The 21,274-nt window shown below is 35.7% G+C and overlaps 2 protein-coding genes and 1 non-coding gene across 3 annotated transcripts; 1 reads left to right on the plus strand and 2 right to left on the minus strand.

Moving 5' to 3' along the window:
* Nucleotides 1–2,326: 2,326 nt before the first annotated feature.
* LOC119189492 (activating signal cointegrator 1-like) lies at nt 2,327–9,322 on the minus strand (the record flags this gene model as incomplete). Its single annotated transcript, XM_037439372.1, is given in 9 exon segments — nt 2,327–2,448; nt 5,404–5,570; nt 5,827–5,993; nt 7,036–7,199; nt 7,682–7,830; nt 8,124–8,242; nt 8,608–8,790; nt 8,903–9,027; nt 9,113–9,322. Coding segments are annotated over 9 exon segments (1,264 nt in total), but the record flags the coding sequence as incomplete, so codon positions are not given.
* Nucleotides 4,432–4,633, minus strand: LOC119189529. Its single transcript, XR_005112453.1, has one exon. It is a non-coding gene; the product is annotated as a small nucleolar RNA U3 (small nucleolar RNA).
* Nucleotides 9,323–9,617: 295 nt separating the features above from the next.
* On the plus strand, nt 9,618–11,438 carry LOC115446515 (NADH dehydrogenase [ubiquinone] iron-sulfur protein 5). The gene is made up of 3 exons (XM_030173193.2): nt 9,618–9,773; nt 9,945–10,166; nt 11,289–11,438. The coding sequence occupies exons 2-3, from the start codon at nt 9,954–9,956 to the stop codon at nt 11,376–11,378; spliced, it is 303 nt and encodes a 100-aa protein (XP_030029053.1). The 5' UTR covers nt 9,618–9,773; nt 9,945–9,953; the 3' UTR covers nt 11,379–11,438.
* The last annotated feature ends 9,836 nt before the right edge of the window (nt 11,439–21,274 follow it).

Below are 21,274 nucleotides of genomic sequence, written 5' to 3' on the forward strand. Positions count from 1 at the left end.
TAATATTGTATATATGTGTGTCCTTTACGGTTTGCAAGTTCTTATCACAGTCACTTTCTGCGTAATATTTAAGTCGCACTTCAGCGTGTTTCCACTGTTCGATCGTTGCAATATTTTTATTTTATTAACGTCGTAAATTTCAATTTTAATCAGGTGTGATGCATGTGCCGTCGTCGCTATTAGATTTGATGTATGAAATGCCGCCACCACTCGTTGATCGACCAACACTGGATGACTTTTTCGTATTTGTCTTTTTCTTCTTTGGTTTTCGAAAAGTCATCGATGTTGTTAAATTCGTTCGATCTTTTATTGGCTATGATCGCCTTTTTGACTTTGGCTGCGAGCGTCCCTTCTTCGTCACTAGGTTCGTCGTTGTCATCAGCGTAATAATAACTCTTGAAAGTATTTTCAGGAAACTGTAATAAAAATTAATAAAATGTTTTAGTTATCGGTTAAGTAAGTAGTATGTGATAAATACGTATAGGTATGCTAAGTATAAATGTACAAGTTAATAACAATGATAAATTAATAAGAGATCGAAGTCAGCTAAAATGTATTAACCTCGTGGACAACACATACAATAAACAATTAATTAAACATCTGGTTGGTTATAAACAACGTTAGGTCAAAGTATAAAAAGGTACTTACATTTTTATAACAGTTTCACTATTTTAACACTTCACTATTACACTTAACTGGAGATCTCGCTTGGAACAGAGCACAGAGTGGAATACGATACCATGTGATTTTGAGTCGGGCTTTTATATGGAGAGCGAGTATTGTTTCATTACAGACAAGACTCAACATGTTTCCAACTTTCACCATAAATTTTATATTGAATACGTATTATTCGGAAATGGGAATAATAGAGACGAGACCTATTGTTAAAATAATAGAAGTAGTAAATCATTGATAAAATATAGTTACCACCCGTGGGAACAATGAGAGGATGCAAAGGTTTTGTACCTAGAATTTGGGTAATGTATTATGTATGACAAACAATTGATTGATTTATCTTTCACAAACAATGGCCATAATGTGTAAAGGGCCAGTATTGAGTAATTGTAAACGGTTATTAAGTAGAAATACGATACAAAGACCTTAGCGTTTTTCAATAAAAAAAAGGATCACTGATAGAAAGTAGAAAGACAAAAGCATAACGAAACAAAGGGAACAGGTCCAAGCTTGAAAATGAGCCGTAGAGCATGAGTAAAGTTAATGCATCACTCCATTCGCTGGTGATATAAATGCAATCCGCGGACGTTGGTAATGAAATCCACGGTTAACTTCGACGTTACATGCGGACGGTACAAGAGTAATCCGCGGACGGTATCATTGAAATTTGCGGGCGGTATAATTTTAATTCGCGGGTGCTATCATTTTAATTCGCGGTCGCTATTATTTTAATTCGCGGTAGATATCATTTTAATTCGCGGTCGGTATAATTTTAATTCGCGGTTGATATCAATTTAATTCGCGGTTGATATCAATTTTATTCGCGGTTGATATCAAATTAATTCGCGGATAGTATAGTGCCCCGACCCTGGAGCAGCCCGCGGACCCCCCGTGGCCGGGGGCGCGGGGTGGCGTCGCAGGTGCTCGGGTATCGGTGAATCCCTTACTACTCATTTTTGGAGTCTAGTAATCCGCATTAGGGCAGTATGGTGGACCAAAGAATTTAACCTCTCAATAGTAGAGAAGGCCCGCGCGCAGCAGTCGGACAGTATATTATTCAGCGTTGCTATAATTTTATTATTATTGTTTGAACTATGTACTCAGGCCAAGAATTATGGAGCCTTGTAATAGATTCCTGTGTCGACAACAATACATTTTGCGAATTATAGTAATAGGACTTCGCCTATCACCCAGTGCCCTAGATATCTCCCTGGCTACCGCTTTGAAAACGGCGTGCCGCGTGAGCTTGTGTAATAATTATGCACTCAATAAAAATATAAAAACAGTAGGAAACAGAGAATTACTTTTATCTGACATAGATACATCGCCGAAAATTTACTATTTTTAAGGAGCGCATGTTACATAGTAACGGGTTATAATGATTTGGAAAAGTGCCAGCAAATAAATGTATACAATAAAAAGTCTGACTTCTTAGGTAACATAAAAAATTCACGTCGAATTGAGAACCTAATTTTTTTTAAGTCGGTTAATATACTTCTGGGTTTAATTTATTTAACACAAAGAAAAAACAATATTTCGATTGAAATCAAGGTGTAAAAACGTTTTGAAGTTGTCAATTTGTTCAGCTACGTTTTTGGCTGGCTGCAAGGCGTCAATAACCGGTCTCCACTGTACTAATAAGTCAAATTACCTGGATACAAAACCCTGTACTGGTTCTCGAGCGCCCTGACGACGTCCTGGTCGGGCGGCTTCACTGTGGACGCAATCCACAACCGGCCGCGGTGGCTCGTGTACCACGTGCGCCCTTCATGCCTGTAATATTAATACTCAAATTCTCAATATTCATGTATATATTATGTTTAAAATGCTACCGGGTGGTATGTTTAGAATGTTTACATACCAGTAATGTGGAATCATATTTTGCACGTCAGCATCTCATCTTTATTATGCAAAATAACAATAAAATGTACTACTTTTAAGAAACTCCCGTAGTCCGGCATAGTGGAGTGTCTGGAGCATTCAAAACCGTAAAACCTCGGATTAGAGTTATAGTGAATGAATTAATACGATCGATGTGGGATATTGTTTTTTAAACTATAAATTGCAATGTTTACCCAAAATTTTTGTGTGCACTCCATTTTTTCATTGTTAAAAAAAATATTATAAAAATTTATGTTTGACCAAATATTTTCACTTTAAACAGTATTTTTAATTATATGTTAAATCTTACCTGAGTAGACATATAGGAACATTTTTCAAAGATACCTGTGTATAAAAATAGCAGTAGGGTCTCGAACAGTAGAAAAACGTGGAAGGGAGAGCGGAGCGAAAGCTGCTATGTACAATGGAATTTCTCGGCCAGTTTAATTATAAATGAAACGTACTCTGTTGTGTACATTTAAAAAAATAAGGTAATTACGACTAATGAAAAGAAAAAAAAATATTAGTACAAAATCTGTTTATTTAAATATATTACACTGTTGTCTACATCAAATATTTTCTTCTACTTCATCTATCTGTATAATAGGTGAAGTATTGGAACAACTATTTCCGCTGCACTGTAAACATGCTACACTGCAGTATAAACCACTTTTCTGCATCCACACGCAGCTCCACATCCTTTTTGCAATTACAAAATAACATTTGCAATAAATTATCCAGAGCAGGTAATTGATTCATTGTTATTGGGATGTACATGTTATTGGAATATTTCCATCCCCAATTTTCAATAACTACGTCATATTCTAGCCATATCTGAATTTGTAGGTACACTCTTTTAAGGTGCTCAAACGCTGCATCAGTTGTTGTGATGACAAAAGAACACTCGTATTTTTGGATGTTGCTTTTATGAAAGAATTAAACCTTAATGTATTTAAATCATGAGTTTTAGACGGAGCGCCATATAAACTCAAAATACATGCTACACCTGCTAGCAATATATTATTGGGGTCTTCATTCACAAATTCAGATATGGCTAGGAAATGACGTAGTTATTGAAAATTGGGGATGGAAGTATTCCAATAACATGTACATCCCAATAACAATGAATCAATTACCTGCTCCGGATAATTTATTGCAAATGTTATTTTGTAATTGCAAAAAGGGATGTGGAGCTGCGTGTGGATTCAGAAAAAGTGGTTTATACTGCAGTGTAGCATGTTTACAGTGCAGCGGAAATAGTTGTTCCAATACTTCACCTATTGTACAGATAGATGAAGTAGAAGAAAATATTTGATGTAGACAACAGTGTAATATATTTAAATAAACAGATTTTGTACTAATATTTTTTTTTCTTTTCATTAGTCGTAATTACCTTATTTTTTTAAATGTACACAAGAGAGTACGTTTCATTTATAATTAAACTGGCCGAGAAATTCCATTGTACATAGCAGCTTTCGCTCCGCTCTCCCTTCCACGTTTTTCTACTGTTCGAGACCCCTACTGCTATTTTTATACACAGGTATCTTTGAAAATGTTCCTATATGTCTACTCAGGTAAGATTTAACATATAATTAAAAATACTGTTTAAAGTGAAAATATTTGGTCAAACATAAATTTTTATATTTTTTTTAACAATGAAAAAATGGAGTGCACAAAAAATTTTTGGGTAAACATTGCAATTTATAGTTTAAAAAACAATATCCCACATCGATCGTATTAATTCATTCACTATAACTCTAATCAGAGGTGAAAACCCCAGGCGCTCCACTAGCAGCAGTTACATCATTTTCAATATGAAATGATATGTCATCAGTGGAATAAATGGATTTTCAAGTATAATAAGGGTTAAAAAATACCACTCAGACAGCGACAACACCCCACTCTCCCCGTGAAGGGGAGCGAACGATCATCGAGGGCTGATGGTAGATCTACCATCGCCTGCCTCACGCTCAGGGTGCCGCGCCACGTCTCCTCATCGTGGTTACGAGTTGATTCACATAGTGTGAAGTTCTCGGGAAGAGCTTACTATAGAAATGATCCTATGAAGTAAGGTCTTGCCGCTGCTCGCTCGCTCTACGCTAGTCATCAAACGGCGGAGAATCTTGACATCGCGATGTACGTTTTAGTCAGCGACATCTACCGCCAAGCTGATAAACTATACCACATGTTTAATATATCTAATTTTATCACCACGTGGTTGACAGCTGACCTCAAACTATTGAGGTTATAACAATCCAATCAGCTGTTCTTGTGACGTCAGTCTTGCCTCCACAACATTGAATAACCATCTATGTGACAATTATTGCAGGAATATTGAAGGAACTTATAACTACTTTTCACGTGTTTAACTCCTAGTATTCCATCTGTTTATAACATCAGAGACGCAATGAAAACGTAACCATTTGTACATGTAGATTTGTGATGATAGTTATTTTATATTGTAATCTCTGTTGATGGTCCTGATACAATAATAAACTATACATCTGTCAAAAGCAGATTTGAAAATTATTGGATAGTATCTACTTATTATAATAGCAATGAAACTGGAAAATATTATACTTATTAATTTATTTTATAGGTAACTTTTCTCTGATGATTGGCAAATCAGGTTCTATAAATTACTTTACGATATGATTTCTTATATCTATATTTCAATAAGTGTACCTTTGTTCTACCGGCCCCATAACTCTTGTACTATATTCTATTTGTGAAAACTTTTAAATGGCTTATTATATTTATGTAACTCTAATATTGTTTAATCTAACCGAAAATAATACAATAAAATACATATGGCATTCTGTCCCCATTTTCCCCTATGTTACTCACATTTTAATGCCTTCAACAAGTAGTGAAGCCCACGGTTGGTGCATGGAAAGACACCGGCCCGTGTCGCTCATCTCTTGTATCTCCGCGTCCTGTATACGAGATATAGTCGACACTCCGGAGGACCTTGTTACTGCCGCGTACCCTTCGCCTTCTACTGACGGATCGAACTGAAAACAAAAAAAAAATAAACCATTTCCAAAAACGAAAAAACACAGTTTACTTGTTGTTATGTAGATTTTCATTTTAAATTAAATCTACTTGACAAATACCTGTAGATAAAGACGTTAGCATGTTTGTGTCAACTGCTGCAAGATAATCACTTGTGAATCGAGATTCTATGTAGACCGCAGTCTGCTTACCATCAGGTGCAGTGGGGTAGCTTTGTCATGCACTCATAACAAAAGACAATAAGAAGTATATTACCTGCAATAGCGGTGCATTGATGCCAGGAGCCACATCCCTGTCAGAAGCCACTCCGACAAACATATTGTTCTGTTGCAAGTTCCTGCCCGTGTTGGAGCTTGTCATGTTCCTAATCTTCTCCTCATCTACGTCGTGGTCTATCGTCTTGTCTTCTACTATTTGACGTCCTGCAACCAGAGACATATATGTGGTACGTATAAATACAATATAACTATATTGTCAGAGGCGACTTTACATATTGTGCAGGGGTCTGCACACGGGCGCAGTGTGTTAGAGGGCGCCGAGCGCCGCTCGTGACATGTTCAAAGAGACATGCGACGCTCGCGACACGGCCCTGTCAAACAACCTGCGCCCGTGCTAAGGCCGGCGAGTGGCTTTTTTACTTTACACAGTAACTTTTGATTTAATATTATCAAATTTATTATTAAAGATTGTCTCCTAAGGGGCGCCAAGGAATTTATTGCACACGGGCGGCACATGAGCTAAAGCCGCCTCTGTATATTGTGGATAAGTTTAGGCAGAGGCAATACAATATTTTACATACAGTATTTATTCATATTGTATGCCAACATATTGCATTAATTATAATCATTATCTTATTGTGCCATATAAATAGGATTGTGTGATATCATAACTAAGATTGTTATAAGAACTGTATAATTTTTTCTCGCATTGATACTAGTATATAAATCTGTAGTATGTTTGTTTGAAAGCGCTAATTTCAGGAATTACTAAACCGTCAAATACAAAAAATTAAGGTTACATTACTCCTGAATGCTATAGGCTAGTTGCTTAATATAACTTTTACCTACTGAATATGACAAATTGCTACAATGCAAAAAATTATGAAAAAATCCCACTATTTTAAACAGAATGGTTGAACTTTGGTTGCCATGCTAGTCTAATACACTTCAAAATATGGTACTTTCCGACGCTCAGTTAAATAAATATTGTGGATACCAAGTCACCCAAGTCGAATACAACTCCCACATCGTCTGCCTTACCTTAGCCAACATATTTTATGTTTATTATTTTTGTAACTAAATAACATGTACACATCCCCTAATTTGAATAAGTTGTATACACTTCTATTTGGATTCTGACTAGCCATTAGATCCTGTAATGTAATTTAGATTATTATTGTCAGTAATCTGTTTAGTTCTTTATAAATAAATACGCATCTTTACACTTACAAGCAATCCACCTTACCAGCAAAGTCAAACGTCATCTTCTTATTGAGCCGGGAAGCGTGTTTCTTCTCGTGCAGGGACTGTTGGTACTTATCCAGCTTGTCCTTCTCGGCAGCGCTGAGCCACACGCTGTTCGCGCTGAAGTAGTCGCTGTCATCGTCGGTGACGCGGGTTCGACGCTCGCTGAAGGCATTATTACTCTCATAAGTACCCTAAACATTGCTATTGACTAATGACTAATAAAGTGTGAAAAGTTTTTAAAATTATTAGATGTTTGTTAATAAGTAAACCCAAACTATTGAATGGATTTGGAGGAAATTTGACACTTGGGCAGACCATGTTTTGAATTAACACACAGGCTACTTTTTATCCCCATAATTTGTTCCCATGGGAGGTAATAGAATTTTGAATGTGTTTTTTTTTTAATAAATGGCACTGTTTTCCAAAAGGCGCTATAAACAGTTTAAGGGACTTTTGTAGGAAAAAAGGCATTTCATATGGACTTAGCCGTGAGCAACACTTTGTTTCCTATATACACTACAGAATTTCAGATGCATGACTTGAACTCCTGACAAATGTTAAAAAAATTGAAGAAGTCTTGTTTCAGAGGCCCAGCCTCACTTTGGGTCGCTGAGCCATCAGAGTAAGTAAGTACTATGAAAAACCTGGTTCTATCATATTCCAGCAGCCTGTTTCTGTGCGAGACTGCTGCCTCCCAGCCTTTTGGTCTGCTTCTCTCTAGCAGGGACTCCTTCAACTTGGCACTGGCTTTGGTCTTTGAGTTCAACTCTCTCTGCTCTTCTGGTGTGCACACCTGAAGTGACAATGTTAAAACAAATGTTTGTAAACATTAATTATTATTTACTGAATTGTCTTGCAGTCAATTTCTTCCACAGTGCAAATGGACATACCAAGGTGGTATCACTGTATCATGGAATACCGCGCAATAAACTATTACATCACAATATATTTCAGGAAACAACAAGATCACTAATATCTCTTAGTGTTTTGACTGTACATTTTTTAATGAGAAAAGTACCATTTCTACAAAACATAAGGTAAAGAGCTCTCTCAAGCTTTCTCATCAGAACCTTTACTAAAACATACCAAATTGCCACAGAAGAGACATGGTCCAGAGCCCTCTTGTTTGCATACCACACGGCCACACTGCAGGCAGTTGTTGATCAACTCATGTTTAGACGCCTGGCAGTCGCAATGGTGTCTTCCTGAAAAGTATATAATTGAGGACCGAAAAATCTGTTGACCAATAAATGTTAGGTTTGGGTTAATTCATTAATCTAAATTTATAAAATGGTAAACTAACTGGCTGACAGATGGACCAACCCATGTCTAAAAATTCCAGGGCTATCCTGGAGTCGCGACTGATGCAGTCACTTTGCATCATGCATATTCTGTCCCATGTGATAAGTGTGAGCCTTTTACCATATCGGGCACAAATTCCAGACTCCAAGCTGATACTGAGTAGAAAAGCTAATTATCACTTTGCCTGGCCTGGAGATTGAACCCCAGATCTCACACTGTGTCTCATGCCACTGAGGCAGTCTTTAATTATAAGGTTTTTGTTTTTTACCTTTTAAGAGGACAACCTGAGCATTCTTCCCCTCCTGGCTGTACAGGTTGACATACTTGGTCTTCTTCTTGACTTTCCCCTCAGGCTCTGGTGGAGATTGGACGGCTTCAGGTTGGGTAACAAACTCTTGCTGCTGCTTGGTTTTGGATATCTTCTTTTTCTGTTGCTTTGGTAATGAACTACCTGAAATATTCATTATAATTTGTGCTGTTAGACAAAATTACAAAGCCACTGATTTCTTTAAAGTATAAGCTTGGCATGTTACAAAAAATACATTTTTAACTTCACAACTCACCTCTTTGAGGAAACTTTTTCTTCACTAGTTCCAAACAGAAATTTTTATGTTGGGTATTGTCGAAGTCAAGAAGAGTTTTTAAATATTCATTTAAATCGTTTTCATTTTCTATGGACATTATAAACCTGAAACAAGTATTAAAAGCAGTTTTGATATGCTTATACCAATAAATAACAATATGTTGTGAAATACTTTTATTTCGGCACTTACTGGATTAGGTCATCGGGGACTTGAAAATCCAATAATCTGGAAAGACTTTCGCTTATCCAGTTCTCCATTTTTAACTACAGGGACAATCTAGTAATTATTCTATATTATCAGCTGTAATTATTTACTTTTTCAAAACACGAAATTGTATCTTGAAGTTTATCCGGTGGATGACGTTTACGTACTTTTTTTGGTTGGATTGTCTTTTGTCAAAATGTCCCGTATATAAACCAAGCATTATAAAACTAGGCAGTATGGTCGTAAGACTGTCTGTCTTCTAAGGACGAATAAAAAATATATAAATAAAAATAAAACAAGCATATATGTGAATTTAGCTATTGATTTAATGTATTGATCTACGTTCCTTTTTTTTCTTTCAATATTAATTTATTTATTATTGTAATAAAAGGAATTTTATTACAATAATAAAAAAGATATGGTTTTGGAACGCCATATATTTCATATTTAGTCGTATACATCTACAGCATACTTGCAGTCTCGCAACCCACCAAGAAAAGAAAAGAGATAACCATAGTACAAACCTGAGGTACAAACAAAGAACAAAGATCTAGGTAATTCTAAAATCTAAAACATTGATCGCGTTCCGAACGTACAAAGTCAATTGTCAAAATTTGTTTTCTTTTCGATTTTCGAAAAAGAAAAGGTAAAATACTTGTTGTAAAGTGAAACTTACGTAGAATTAAACAGAATTTCGTTATAACATAATAAATATGTCGAGCGTAACTGAATATTATATAGATTTTAAAGAACTTAATTGTTTACGTAATTTTAACCTGTAAATTATAAAAGTCTATACAACTAGTCTCGTTTTTAGGTTTTCACAATGTCTATTTCACCATTCATTCGTTCTCCTTTCACGGACATCACTGGTGGCATGGTGTCCCACCAGCAACTCGGCCGCTGTCAGAAGGAGGAGGCACGGTACATGGACTGCCTGGAGGTATACGGCTTGGAGCGTGGTAAAGTGAAGTGCGCTCATTTGTTCAGCGATTTCCATGAATGCCAGACCTGGACCAAGCAGTTCAAGCGGTTTGTTGTAAGTCCATATTTTTGTACCATACATTGATAACAATCATGACCAACTTAATGTACCACATATTAATAATAGATCATCCTATTATTGATTTTGATATTATTCTGAATACTGCATTAAAATTGGTTAAGAAATGAGCCAGTAATTCATATTTTAAATATTGCAAAGAGCAAGCTTATCATATGAGGCATAAATTCCAGTCTCTGAGCTGATGGTGAGCAAAAAAACCCAACGCCATCTTTCTCAACCGGGGAAGTGAATTCGAAACCTCAGCACAAACTGTCATGCAGAATGACTGCATACTGCTATATAACAGTTCCATTGAAAACAAGAAGTTACACTTTTATCACCCAACTAATGGATATACAGAATTGCTAACAGGGAACCTCCTGGGTAAACATACTGCCATATCAGACAAAGATTCCAGACTCCGACAGACTTGAGATGTTAAGTCTTATTATGTCCAGTAGTTACACTGGCTACTTCCTTCAATACAACTATACACCTGAGATAGTTCATGTATTATGTGTCATTTAATAACTTCTTAAAAATCTTTTATATTTTAAAAGAATGTGCTTCCAGATTGGGCTCATAAATTTTTTTCAAAAACATTTCATGTTTGCTTTTTAAACTAAAATAACATAAATAAGCATGTTATCCAAGTACTGAAAAAATACGAATTTTGTTTTATATTGCTTTTTCACTTTTATTATTTTTCCTTGGTTTTGGTTTTTCGCCACATCTTTTTTGGGCGCACGCTATTTCTCGAAAGTTGTATATCCATAATTTTTTGTACACAACGCCCCCCCTCCCTGCCCTCCCGGTACATTATAATGATGTTTTTTTTCCATATTTTCGAAATTACCTTTGGTGGCACTGTGTACCCCCATGTGCCCCTATAAAAAAGCCCTCTTTACGTATGACAAGGCTGAATAAGTCATGTATCTTTCCTATTCAGGGGTAGGCAAAGATGTAACTTCTCAGCATAATAATCTCCTGCGCAACACAAATACGCCATTGAAGCCATCTATTTCTTACTAACAAAAAAAAAACAAAATATTAAAACCTTTACGAAAAACATATTATGTATTAGTAAACTAAGTTAAAATGAATTGTTATTTCCAGGTAATGCGTGCTGAGAGGGAAAGACAAATAGCCGAAGGAAAACTAACTGGAGATAAAGAATATGTCAGCCCCAAAGTGGACAGTTATTAAGCAAATGTAGCGCAACATTATGGTTCTGTTTTATAGATGTAAATAAAAATTATTTAAGAATCACTTTTTTATTTTACAAGCTTTTGCCTACGAGTCCGCATGCGTGAATAAGTTTTATCGCGATAAAAGTAGCCTACGGCACTCAGGAGTGAGTAGCTTCCTATTAGTGAAATAAAATCAAAATTGAATAAAAATTTAATTAATTTATTTTCAATATTAGTGAAAAAAACAAACTAACTCTTCAGCTTTATGATAGTATATAATTAATGGCATAAAGGGACTATGTAGACTTAAATAGGTGGACTTTAATGACTTGGGTATTTTCTCCTGCCAATCATGCAGATATAAAAATGGCAGGTTACGGTAATTTGCCATCTTGAAAATTTATTTTATTATATTTCGGGCAATAATAACAGTTAATACAGTTATTAGTCAACTCAATGAAAATGAATAGTGTTCCTTCATCAACCTATGTTCAACTATTTGAACAGTTTACAAACTGCATTTTTTGGTTGCACACTTTCCGTAGTTTTGTAATACTCTTTGTTATACCCTCTTTGACAGCCGTTTACGTTAAGTGATGCAAGCCTTTTAGCAACTGTAACATTGCTATTTCTACCTTCAGGAGCTTTATTATCAATGACAATGTTAACTCGTATAGCGGCCGGATTACGTTATGTTCTGGAAAATTGCGTGGAATGATATTCTGTATAACAATTTCTATTGTCTAAGCGCGACACAGTGCGTTACGTTGTCTAAATAACGTGTGGCATAGAGAATAAGGCCCCAGGGAAGCCAGCTCAAGTATCTCAGTCAAGTACCTAGTACATACCCATGCATCAATTCTAAAAAAAAAAAATACTTACGTTATAAACTAACTTGTCTTTTTCCACCTGTGCATATCGACTTAGGAAAATACTTTTTCAATTTTTAGCATATGAATAAAACCTCAAAGGTTATAAAATTAAATGGAGACTACGTAGTCGATATGTTTTGCTATCTCTTTGTATTTGGTACAAAAAAAACAACATTGTCAAATACTTTAACAGCTCTTTAAATCGTGTGACGTGGCTTGCCAAAAAGTATATTTTTATCAATATTTGAAAACCAAGAACATTATTTAATTTTAACATTAATTTATCTATTAAATATGAATAGCATTTCACCGTTTTTCCGCTCGCCATTCACAGACATAACTGGCGGTATGGTATCCCACCAGACCCTTGGACGGTGTGCGAAGCAAGAGATGGATATGGCAGACTGTCTGGAAGCTTATGGCCTGATTAGGGGCAGGAGGAAATGTCAGATGCTCATTGAAGACTTCGCCGAATGCCAAACGCTTAAGAAGCAGTTTAATAGATTTATTGTAATTAACATTTTAACTATATTAGTTGCTTTTTGGTTTGTAGATGTTGAGGTCATAGGTCTCCTCGGTTTCGATTCTCGAGGTGGCATATTTGGACCGCGAATTCCTATGTTCGATTCCCACGTCCAGGGACACTGTATGGGCAATGGCTTTCTATACTTATTTTCGGTTCGGGATTCGATCACATAGAATAACCAGTCGTTCAAACTAAGCCAAATCCATTTTGTAATATTAAAAATGGCTCTGACGGCGATCCCCTATTTATATGGGATAGATAAGAGCAGGGTCACCAATGTATAAAATTACCCCATAATCCAAGTCGAATTCAGCAAATTTAGGAACAAAAATCTCCTGATATTCCACAAATTCCCGTAATTTTTAAAAAAATTTAAACAAGTTTTATCTCTGCTTCGCAATAGAATACAAAATCAACCAAAGCCGACGTATTTCATGTGAATTTGGTAGGTATCATTGAAAATATTAATGAAGAAGCATCCCCTAATCATAGATAACATTAAAATATATTTTATCTAAAAAACATCGGTTTACTAAATTTATAGACTGTACCTCTTCTTCAAGTAATTTTATTTACTAACTAAGAACAGCCATAATATATACTTAGTCTGGCCATAAATACTGTTACACTTAATTATAAAAAAATATTACATTTGAATTTCGAATCTGTCATTTTTATACGATTGTTCATTGTGTTTTCTCATTTTGGCGCCAATACATTGTAAAATATTTTGCGATATTAAAATGGTGTGGGGTGATAAAGAGAACCGAATCGCTGTGATAGCATTACACAAAGTAGGTATGGAGCCAAATGCAATTTTTAAAACTCTCCATACACTTGGTATTAGTAAAATGTTTGTGTACCGGGCTATTAATAGGTACAATGAGACCTCCTCTGTTTGTGACAGAAAAGATCTGGCCGTCCACGTAGTGTTCGTACGAAAAAGGTGGTCAAAGCAGTAAGGGAAAGAATTCGAAGAAATCCTGTCCGAAAGCAAAAGATTTTATCTCGGGAAATGAAGATAGCACCTAGAACCATGTCGCGTATTTTAAAAGATGACTTAGGACTTGCAGCCTATAAGAGACGCACTGGCCATTTCTTAACTGATAATTTAAAGAAGAATAGGGTGGTAAAATCGAAACAACTACTGAAGCGGTACGCAAAGGGAGGTCACAGAAAAATTTTGTTTACGGATGAGAAAATTTTTACAATTGAGCAACATTTTAACAAACAAAATGACCGTATTTATGCTCAAAGCTCTAAGGAAGCTTCCCAATTAGTCGACAGAGTGCAACGTGGACATTATCCGACTTCAGTGATGGTTTGGTGGGGTGTTAGCTATGAAGGAGTGACTGAGCCATATTTTTGTGAAAAAGGTATCAAAACATCGGCACAAGTGTATCAAGATACCATTCTTGAGAAGGTAGTTAAGCCCCTTAACATCACCATGTTCAATAACCAAGTATGGTCCTTCCAGCAAGACTCGGCGCCGGGTCATAAAGCTCGGTCCACGCAGTCTTGGTTGGAATCGAACGTTTCGGACTTCATCAGAGCTGAAGACTGGCCGTCGTCTAGTCCCGATCTTAATCCGCTGGATTATGATTTGTGGTCAGTTTTAGAGAGTACAGCTTGCTCTAAACGCCATGATAATTTGGAGTCCCTAAAACAATCTATACGATTGGCAGTGAAGAATTTTCCCATGGAAAGAGTGCGTGCTTCTATTGATAACTGGCCTCATCGTTTAAAGGACTGTATTGCAGCCAATGGAGACCACTTCGAATAAGCTTTTATATTTTTAATTGTTTTATATTTATGTATTAAACTGACACACTGTAAAAGTAATAAATGTTATTTGCAGTTAACAATTTTCTTTTTTCTTTATTACAATATTTATGGCAAGACTAGGTATATATTTTTTGTATGTATGATTACAGTTCGAAATAAAGGGACAATGAACCAAACATTTAAAAGTGCTGTTCTAATAATCAAAGTAGTCATTAGGTGTTGCAAAATATATATTTTTAATTAATTTCAATTTGAAATAAATGTAAAAGTATTATAAAGCTCTGCGTCCATTGTGACAGCCCGAAGTGGGTCAGGGTGCAATGGTGCCGCACGCTTAGTAACTTGCCCCAGCAAATGCACTCTGCTGCGAGCCGTCTCTATAGCTGACGATACACGTTGGCTAAGCACTGCTACGTGAAGGAAATATTTTACGATTTGCGAATGATGGTCGAAATAAATTCGAAATTTAAATGTGGCGCAAAAAACCTTTTTTAAATAGGCAGAGTTGTTCATTATACATAAGTAATATAAATGCTTTTTTTAAATTAATTATATACGTATTTGTAGTTCTTGAAGAAGTGTTTCGACCGCGACTATATTATTCAACGGCAAGATGTCATAATAACCGGATTTTCTCCGCGTAAAGCTCATCCCAATTTTATTCACTATCAACATGAGACTATCAAAAATTTTGAGTATTCCCCGCAAGTTAGCAACGCTGCTTATATTAACGATAAGACCGAAAAGTAATAGTAATAATATAATTAAGACCTCACAAGACATTTTTGGATATTTTTTTTAGAAAATGTATTCCTCTTTATTTCAGCTGCTACGCCGGGAGAGGGAAAGACAAATAGCTTCCGGAAAACTGACAGGAGAGAAGCAATATGTGTCGCCAAAAGTTGATAGTTATTGATATCTTTAGATATAAATTAAAAGGCCAAATAATAGTCAGCATCGCAGAATGCCCGTGTTTTTTTAAGACCTTTTAAGTTTGACCTTCGTTGAAAGGCAATGCAATTTTTTCCAGATCAAGCAATATAATATTTATCGCAACTGTCTGCATGCATATTTGGATTTGAGAAAGTAACAAGCTTTGCCTGTATATTTTCTTAAATGAATGGGTAGAATGCTCATCAAACAGACCGACATACTTCAACGTTCAGCTTATCACTCTATCTAGAACCCTACTCATTATTAGCCGTAGTGGGTCACTTGCCATGCCTATGTAAGAAAACTAGCAAACCGCTCGTCTGGTGGTGAGCGACACTACCCTTTAACAATAGAAATACCATTTAAACATTAAATTATTTGTAATGCACTGCGTGGCACTACGGTCGTCACCATGATATCATAATGTCTCATGACGCCTCTATAATTATATCAGACCAGTAGTATATACTGTCCCACCGCTGGGCAAGGGCTTCCTCTACTACTAAGAGGGATTAGGCCTTAATCCACCATGCTGGCCTACTGTGGATTGATAGACTTCTCGGAGAACTTCTCAGGTATGCAGGTTTCCTCACGATGTTTTCCTTCACTGTTAAAGCAAGCGATAACTCACAAAGAATACGCACATATTTTTTTTGAAAAATCAGAGGTGTTTGCCCTTGGGATTTAAAGCTGCGGATATTCGTCTCGGCAATCTGTTCCACACCCAACTAGGCTATCGCCGCTTACCCTCTGCAAACTGCAACACAAATGTGATCGCAGATTACACCGCAATACAAAATTTAGACGCTCTCTACATGATCATGTTATACCTATTAACTGGTTTCTCAAGATAGAGTCTTAGCCTAATTTGAGAATCTCTGGCAATTATTTAGGAACAAACTGAATTATGAAATTCCAACAACCATTAAAGGGTAGACCTATGTAAATAATAAGCCCCAAAATAATAGTATGTAGGTAATGCTCATTCATGAGATTCTACAAAAAAATTATCGGCTTCGAAATTGTAGCAGGTATCTCTAACTTTGAGTATTGAGGCTTGAGGGTATGTGTGGTGTTGGTGTCTACCTAAGAAACTGATGAACTGAATGGTCACTAATACGTACTTACGTTTCATCTTTAACTACATTCAAAAAATGTGTTCAATATTATTAATTTATTCACAACCGTTTTGAATAAACTATACTGATTTCAATATTCGATCTGATCTCGAGAATAAACCAATCAAAATAAGCCCTTTACAAACATGCCAAAAAAACATTAGGCCTATTCTGACTGATTCATTTTCGTTGTCGCACGTAAAAGGCGATTGGTTTCGTTTATTGAAATCGACTATAAGTAACAAGTTAATTAAATTTATAAAGGTAACTAACATAATAATTTTATTTCTATAGTGAACCAGCATATTCTTCATTCAATACAGCCAACCTGCTTGGAAAACCAATATGTGGCAGACATTGCTTTGCTTCGTAAATATGTTAGTAAAATCCTTAATAGATGCATTAGTCTACGTAACTTTTTTATACGTTATCGTATATAAGGTGTCATCGTATTAACAATTACTTACTACAAACATCTTACAAGAAATAAGTGGTTATTAGTATGATTGAAATAGAAATAAAAACGTATGTATTTAATACCACTGTCCAAAGTCCATTGCCTTGCTTTTGTAGAACATTTTTTTTATAAATTGCGAGTCGATACGCCGTGTGTACGAATGCGGAAAATAATGATGTTGAAATATGGCTTGATGAACAACACCCTAAACGTAAACCACATGAGGCCCTGTCATTTATATTCAACGAACAAACACAACTTCCGATCACATTCGTAACATATGTAAATATGGCGTGTACAACAATTTGCAATTATTTTAAATAATAGTATATGTTTTTGCGAGCTAAAGTCATGGTCGGTCGAGGAAGTTTTGCGTGGAATTTGGCGCCTAACATTATTATGAATAATCATTGTAGCCTAATAGACACTTATTTATTGGATGTCGATTGTAATTATTATTTTTAGAAATCAGCTTATTTGACTCGCGGAAACTTATATTAACTTCACGTTGTAAGGTCTATAGAGCACACTTACAGTCGTTTTCAATTACCGATCCCAATTTTTATCTTTAATCCAATTTCGAGTATGCACCAATCAAAATAAGTAATTTGCAAGCATGTCAAAAAAAAGCTTCGTTCTGATTGGTCCATTTTAGCGATAGATCGAAAAAAGCGATTGGGATCATTTATTGAGAATGGCAGTTAGACGAGGTGGATACCTATTTTGTAATTTGTATAGTAGCAAACTTTTTAACTTCACAGCCAGCCTCAATATCTTCCCCTGACAGGTTACAATCGACTGAAATGCTTACTTTTTAGGGGTTATCGATGTTTTTATAAACTAAGATAGATAAGAATACCTTCCCTGTGAAGTTTAGCCATCTATCGGAGGGTCGAATTAGATTAATGTCAGTGGTGCGTTTAGTTTTTACCAAAGATCAACATAGTGCTCTAAATCATTTAATTATTTATGTAGTAAGTATGTTTCTTAAATTGATTTACGTAAATCGAATGTAATAATATTGGAAAGAATTATAGTTGAAAACATAAGTTCTCAAAAACACGTTTTTTTACTAAGTATTTAGTGCAAAAATAAGACGCTTCGGCGGATGATTTCAATAAAGTTACAAAGGGATATTGGAAACAGCAGTAACAGCTGTTACTTTTACTGTTGAGTTATGATAACAAACGTCAAATATAAGTTATTCATTGAGATCAGTCGTAATACAAATTGCTTACATAATTAGATTCCTGTAAATCTATAGAAACAAATGTTAAAATTATTGTATTCTTTAAATACGTCGTTGCTATAGGTATTCTAGTTTTATGTTCTTTTGCAACACAAAAAATTTAACGTTTAAAATATCGGACAGCTGATGATTTCCATAATCAAAATTCAGATTTTTCGATTATATTCATTCTATGTTGTTTTGTATTTTATTCCTGAATTTGGGATTTATTTATGAGGGGCCTGGAAAGGTGGTTCGAAGAAAATCTGGACTGAGATGTTTAGGAACTGTAAATAGGTCCGACGGACCGACGTGTTTTGTTTATTATGTGTATAAGTTTGCACAAAGAAAATTTGAACAAAAAAGCAGTAAACAACACATTTCTTTTTGTTTTATTTTTCGGCCATTACGATGGTCTGATTTTTAATTCAACTGCTTGCAATTAAGGAGTACATAGCAGTAAGGTATTGCCCATTCTTAGACAGTGCGAATTTTCAATTTCAATGGCGCAGCGCTACGTAGCCAACGATGATCCTGCAACGGCACGGGAAGATCCGGGTTCTATTTAATTTTGTGTCCTACAAAAATATATGTGCGTTATTAATTTGCATAGACATTACACAAGCTTGGACTTATTAGTTTTGCAAGCAGCTTATATTATGAATCGTTCAAGTCAGGAATTCCTGTCTATTGTATGCAATTTATTGTTATTTGTCTGTTGTTAGTGGTCTGAAAAGGGCACGATGCACGCAACGAGCAGACGGAAAATGGCAAGAAACTTTAAATATAACGCAAGTGGAACAAGAGATCCAAATATTTCTTCCAGTTCCGCTGTTGTTCATTAAATTGCGGTACATCGAAAATCTATCAAGCATAATACTGTTTTTATCGATAAAATTATTTGTGATAAAATATAACTAAAGGTACACAAATAGAATTTATTTTTGCATAGGCCTAGATTAGTACTTTTCTATTGTGTACAGGTAACATTGCCTCTTAGAGTTTAGACCACTAATCTCAGTCAGTAGCTACATCCATAAATAAAATCGTCTCTAGTTAAAAATCCTAGGTGCGCACACGGTTATAAATAAATAAAATGTTGATTTATTCATATATTAATATTATATTCAATTAAGATCAGATAAAATACCAACGTGTTGGGCAAAAGTGTTTGTTACAAGCCAAGTACCTAAATATCAATGTGATCCCTCTCAAATCGTCTAATTAAACGAAAAATAATGCATGCCACTATCTTAGCTAGCCAGTTCATCGACCGCGTGCGTTGTGACGAAATTAAGCCGAAGGTTGTATCAGAGCACAAGGCAACGGCGACCGGTGCCCTCATATTAGAAAAAAAAATATATAAAAAATCATGTTTTACCTTACGGAACTGTTGGCAGTTCTTCGACCTCAATGAGATTTTTGACATTAAGCAGATTGTTTCGCCAGGGTAGCGTTCGGTAGGTAAGGCCGGGTGGTTTGGTGACAAAGGACAACAACCCTCTGGTGTACGAACTCTTAACGATGCATATTGATGTTTAGGTAGCTATTTAAATCTGCAATGCGATATCGATCGACATTGGAATTTGTGTAGACTAAATTCTTTATAACAAAGCTTTTAAACACCTTAAATTCTTGTTCATCGATCACTTCATATACATCCTGGCTCTTACATTAATAAACCCACTATTATAGACGTATTGAGTCATAGGTGCACTACGAGGAATTACGAAGAACTTTGCGTCCCATAAAACTCAAACCTGAAACAAAATAACCATAAACTATGATACGGATGAAGGAATGAATCGAGCAGGGTAGTATTACTTAGGAAGATATATCTCAGACGTATGCAGCTTTCTTTTGCTTCTTGCTACAGAACACTTGAGAGTATTTTTTCTTTAGAGGCAAGACACAATGATCCCTCTGCTCCTCATGATAAGTAGAGTAGGGTCTAGATACACTATCGACTGACTGAAGATGATTAAGTACCACTTGCCAGTCAACTCATCTATCCCAGCCTGTTTTGAATCGAATATTCACTGATCCTGGAACGCGATACATTTTCCTACCCGAGCCATGAGGGATAATTCCTCCTCATAATTTTATTTGGCAGTAGAATAGCTATGATTTAAATAAAACTAATCATTAATTTTTAAGCGACCGAACGTCGTTGGCACTGCAAATATTATACCCAAATTGGAGTATCATTTCTCATTCATTTGTGATACGGTGGTCGCTATCTGGGCGGATAAAAATATGCTAGCACTAACAAATTTACCAACATATTCAACATCTTATCTCACACAATAGTAAACCCAATTTTATAGACGTAGGATGCAATATGAGTATTGATTTATAAAAATATTATTAAAGCAACCAAATATTTCCCAGTTTTCTTAAAAATGTGTTGAAGCTTCCTACATATATTTTCAATCCAGTGTAAAATGGCCTTTATTCCCGATATAAACCTCATTTTTATGCTTTCAGAAGCTAATAATGGAGTCATTATTAAACTGAAGGAACCGCCGACCGGTGAATAGAGAAAAATATGTATTTATGGATCTAGGCAGCCACTATCTCTCCCCATGGCCCCATCAAGCCATCCATTGGAAAATTTAGGCTGGACTCTGTCGAATTTAAATAAGATGGTGGATATTATTTGAGAATATCCAGGACTATTCAATGACAATATGACTAAAACCATATCCATAGCTACAGAGATATTTGTATTTGTTATCTAAATTGAGTCAACCCCCAACTACTTTTAATTTAAATGATATAATATATGTCTGGATGTGTTCTTCAGGAAATCACTCGCCTTCGTCTAAAATAATATAGGACGATACAAACGGTAAGTCGTCGCGAAGATACTGTCAACTTGTTACCGGAAAACGCTACACCTACCAAAGCGATGGTCACTAAAGTTACTGGAAGTTGTTAAGCAACTGTCAATGTCAAAAGCAAAGTGTTTTTTGACAACTTGACAGTTGCAC

The sequence above is a fragment of the Manduca sexta genome, chromosome 16 (genome assembly GCF_014839805.1).
Source record: "Manduca sexta isolate Smith_Timp_Sample1 chromosome 16, JHU_Msex_v1.0, whole genome shotgun sequence".
NCBI lineage: Eukaryota > Metazoa > Arthropoda > Insecta > Lepidoptera > Sphingidae > Manduca > Manduca sexta.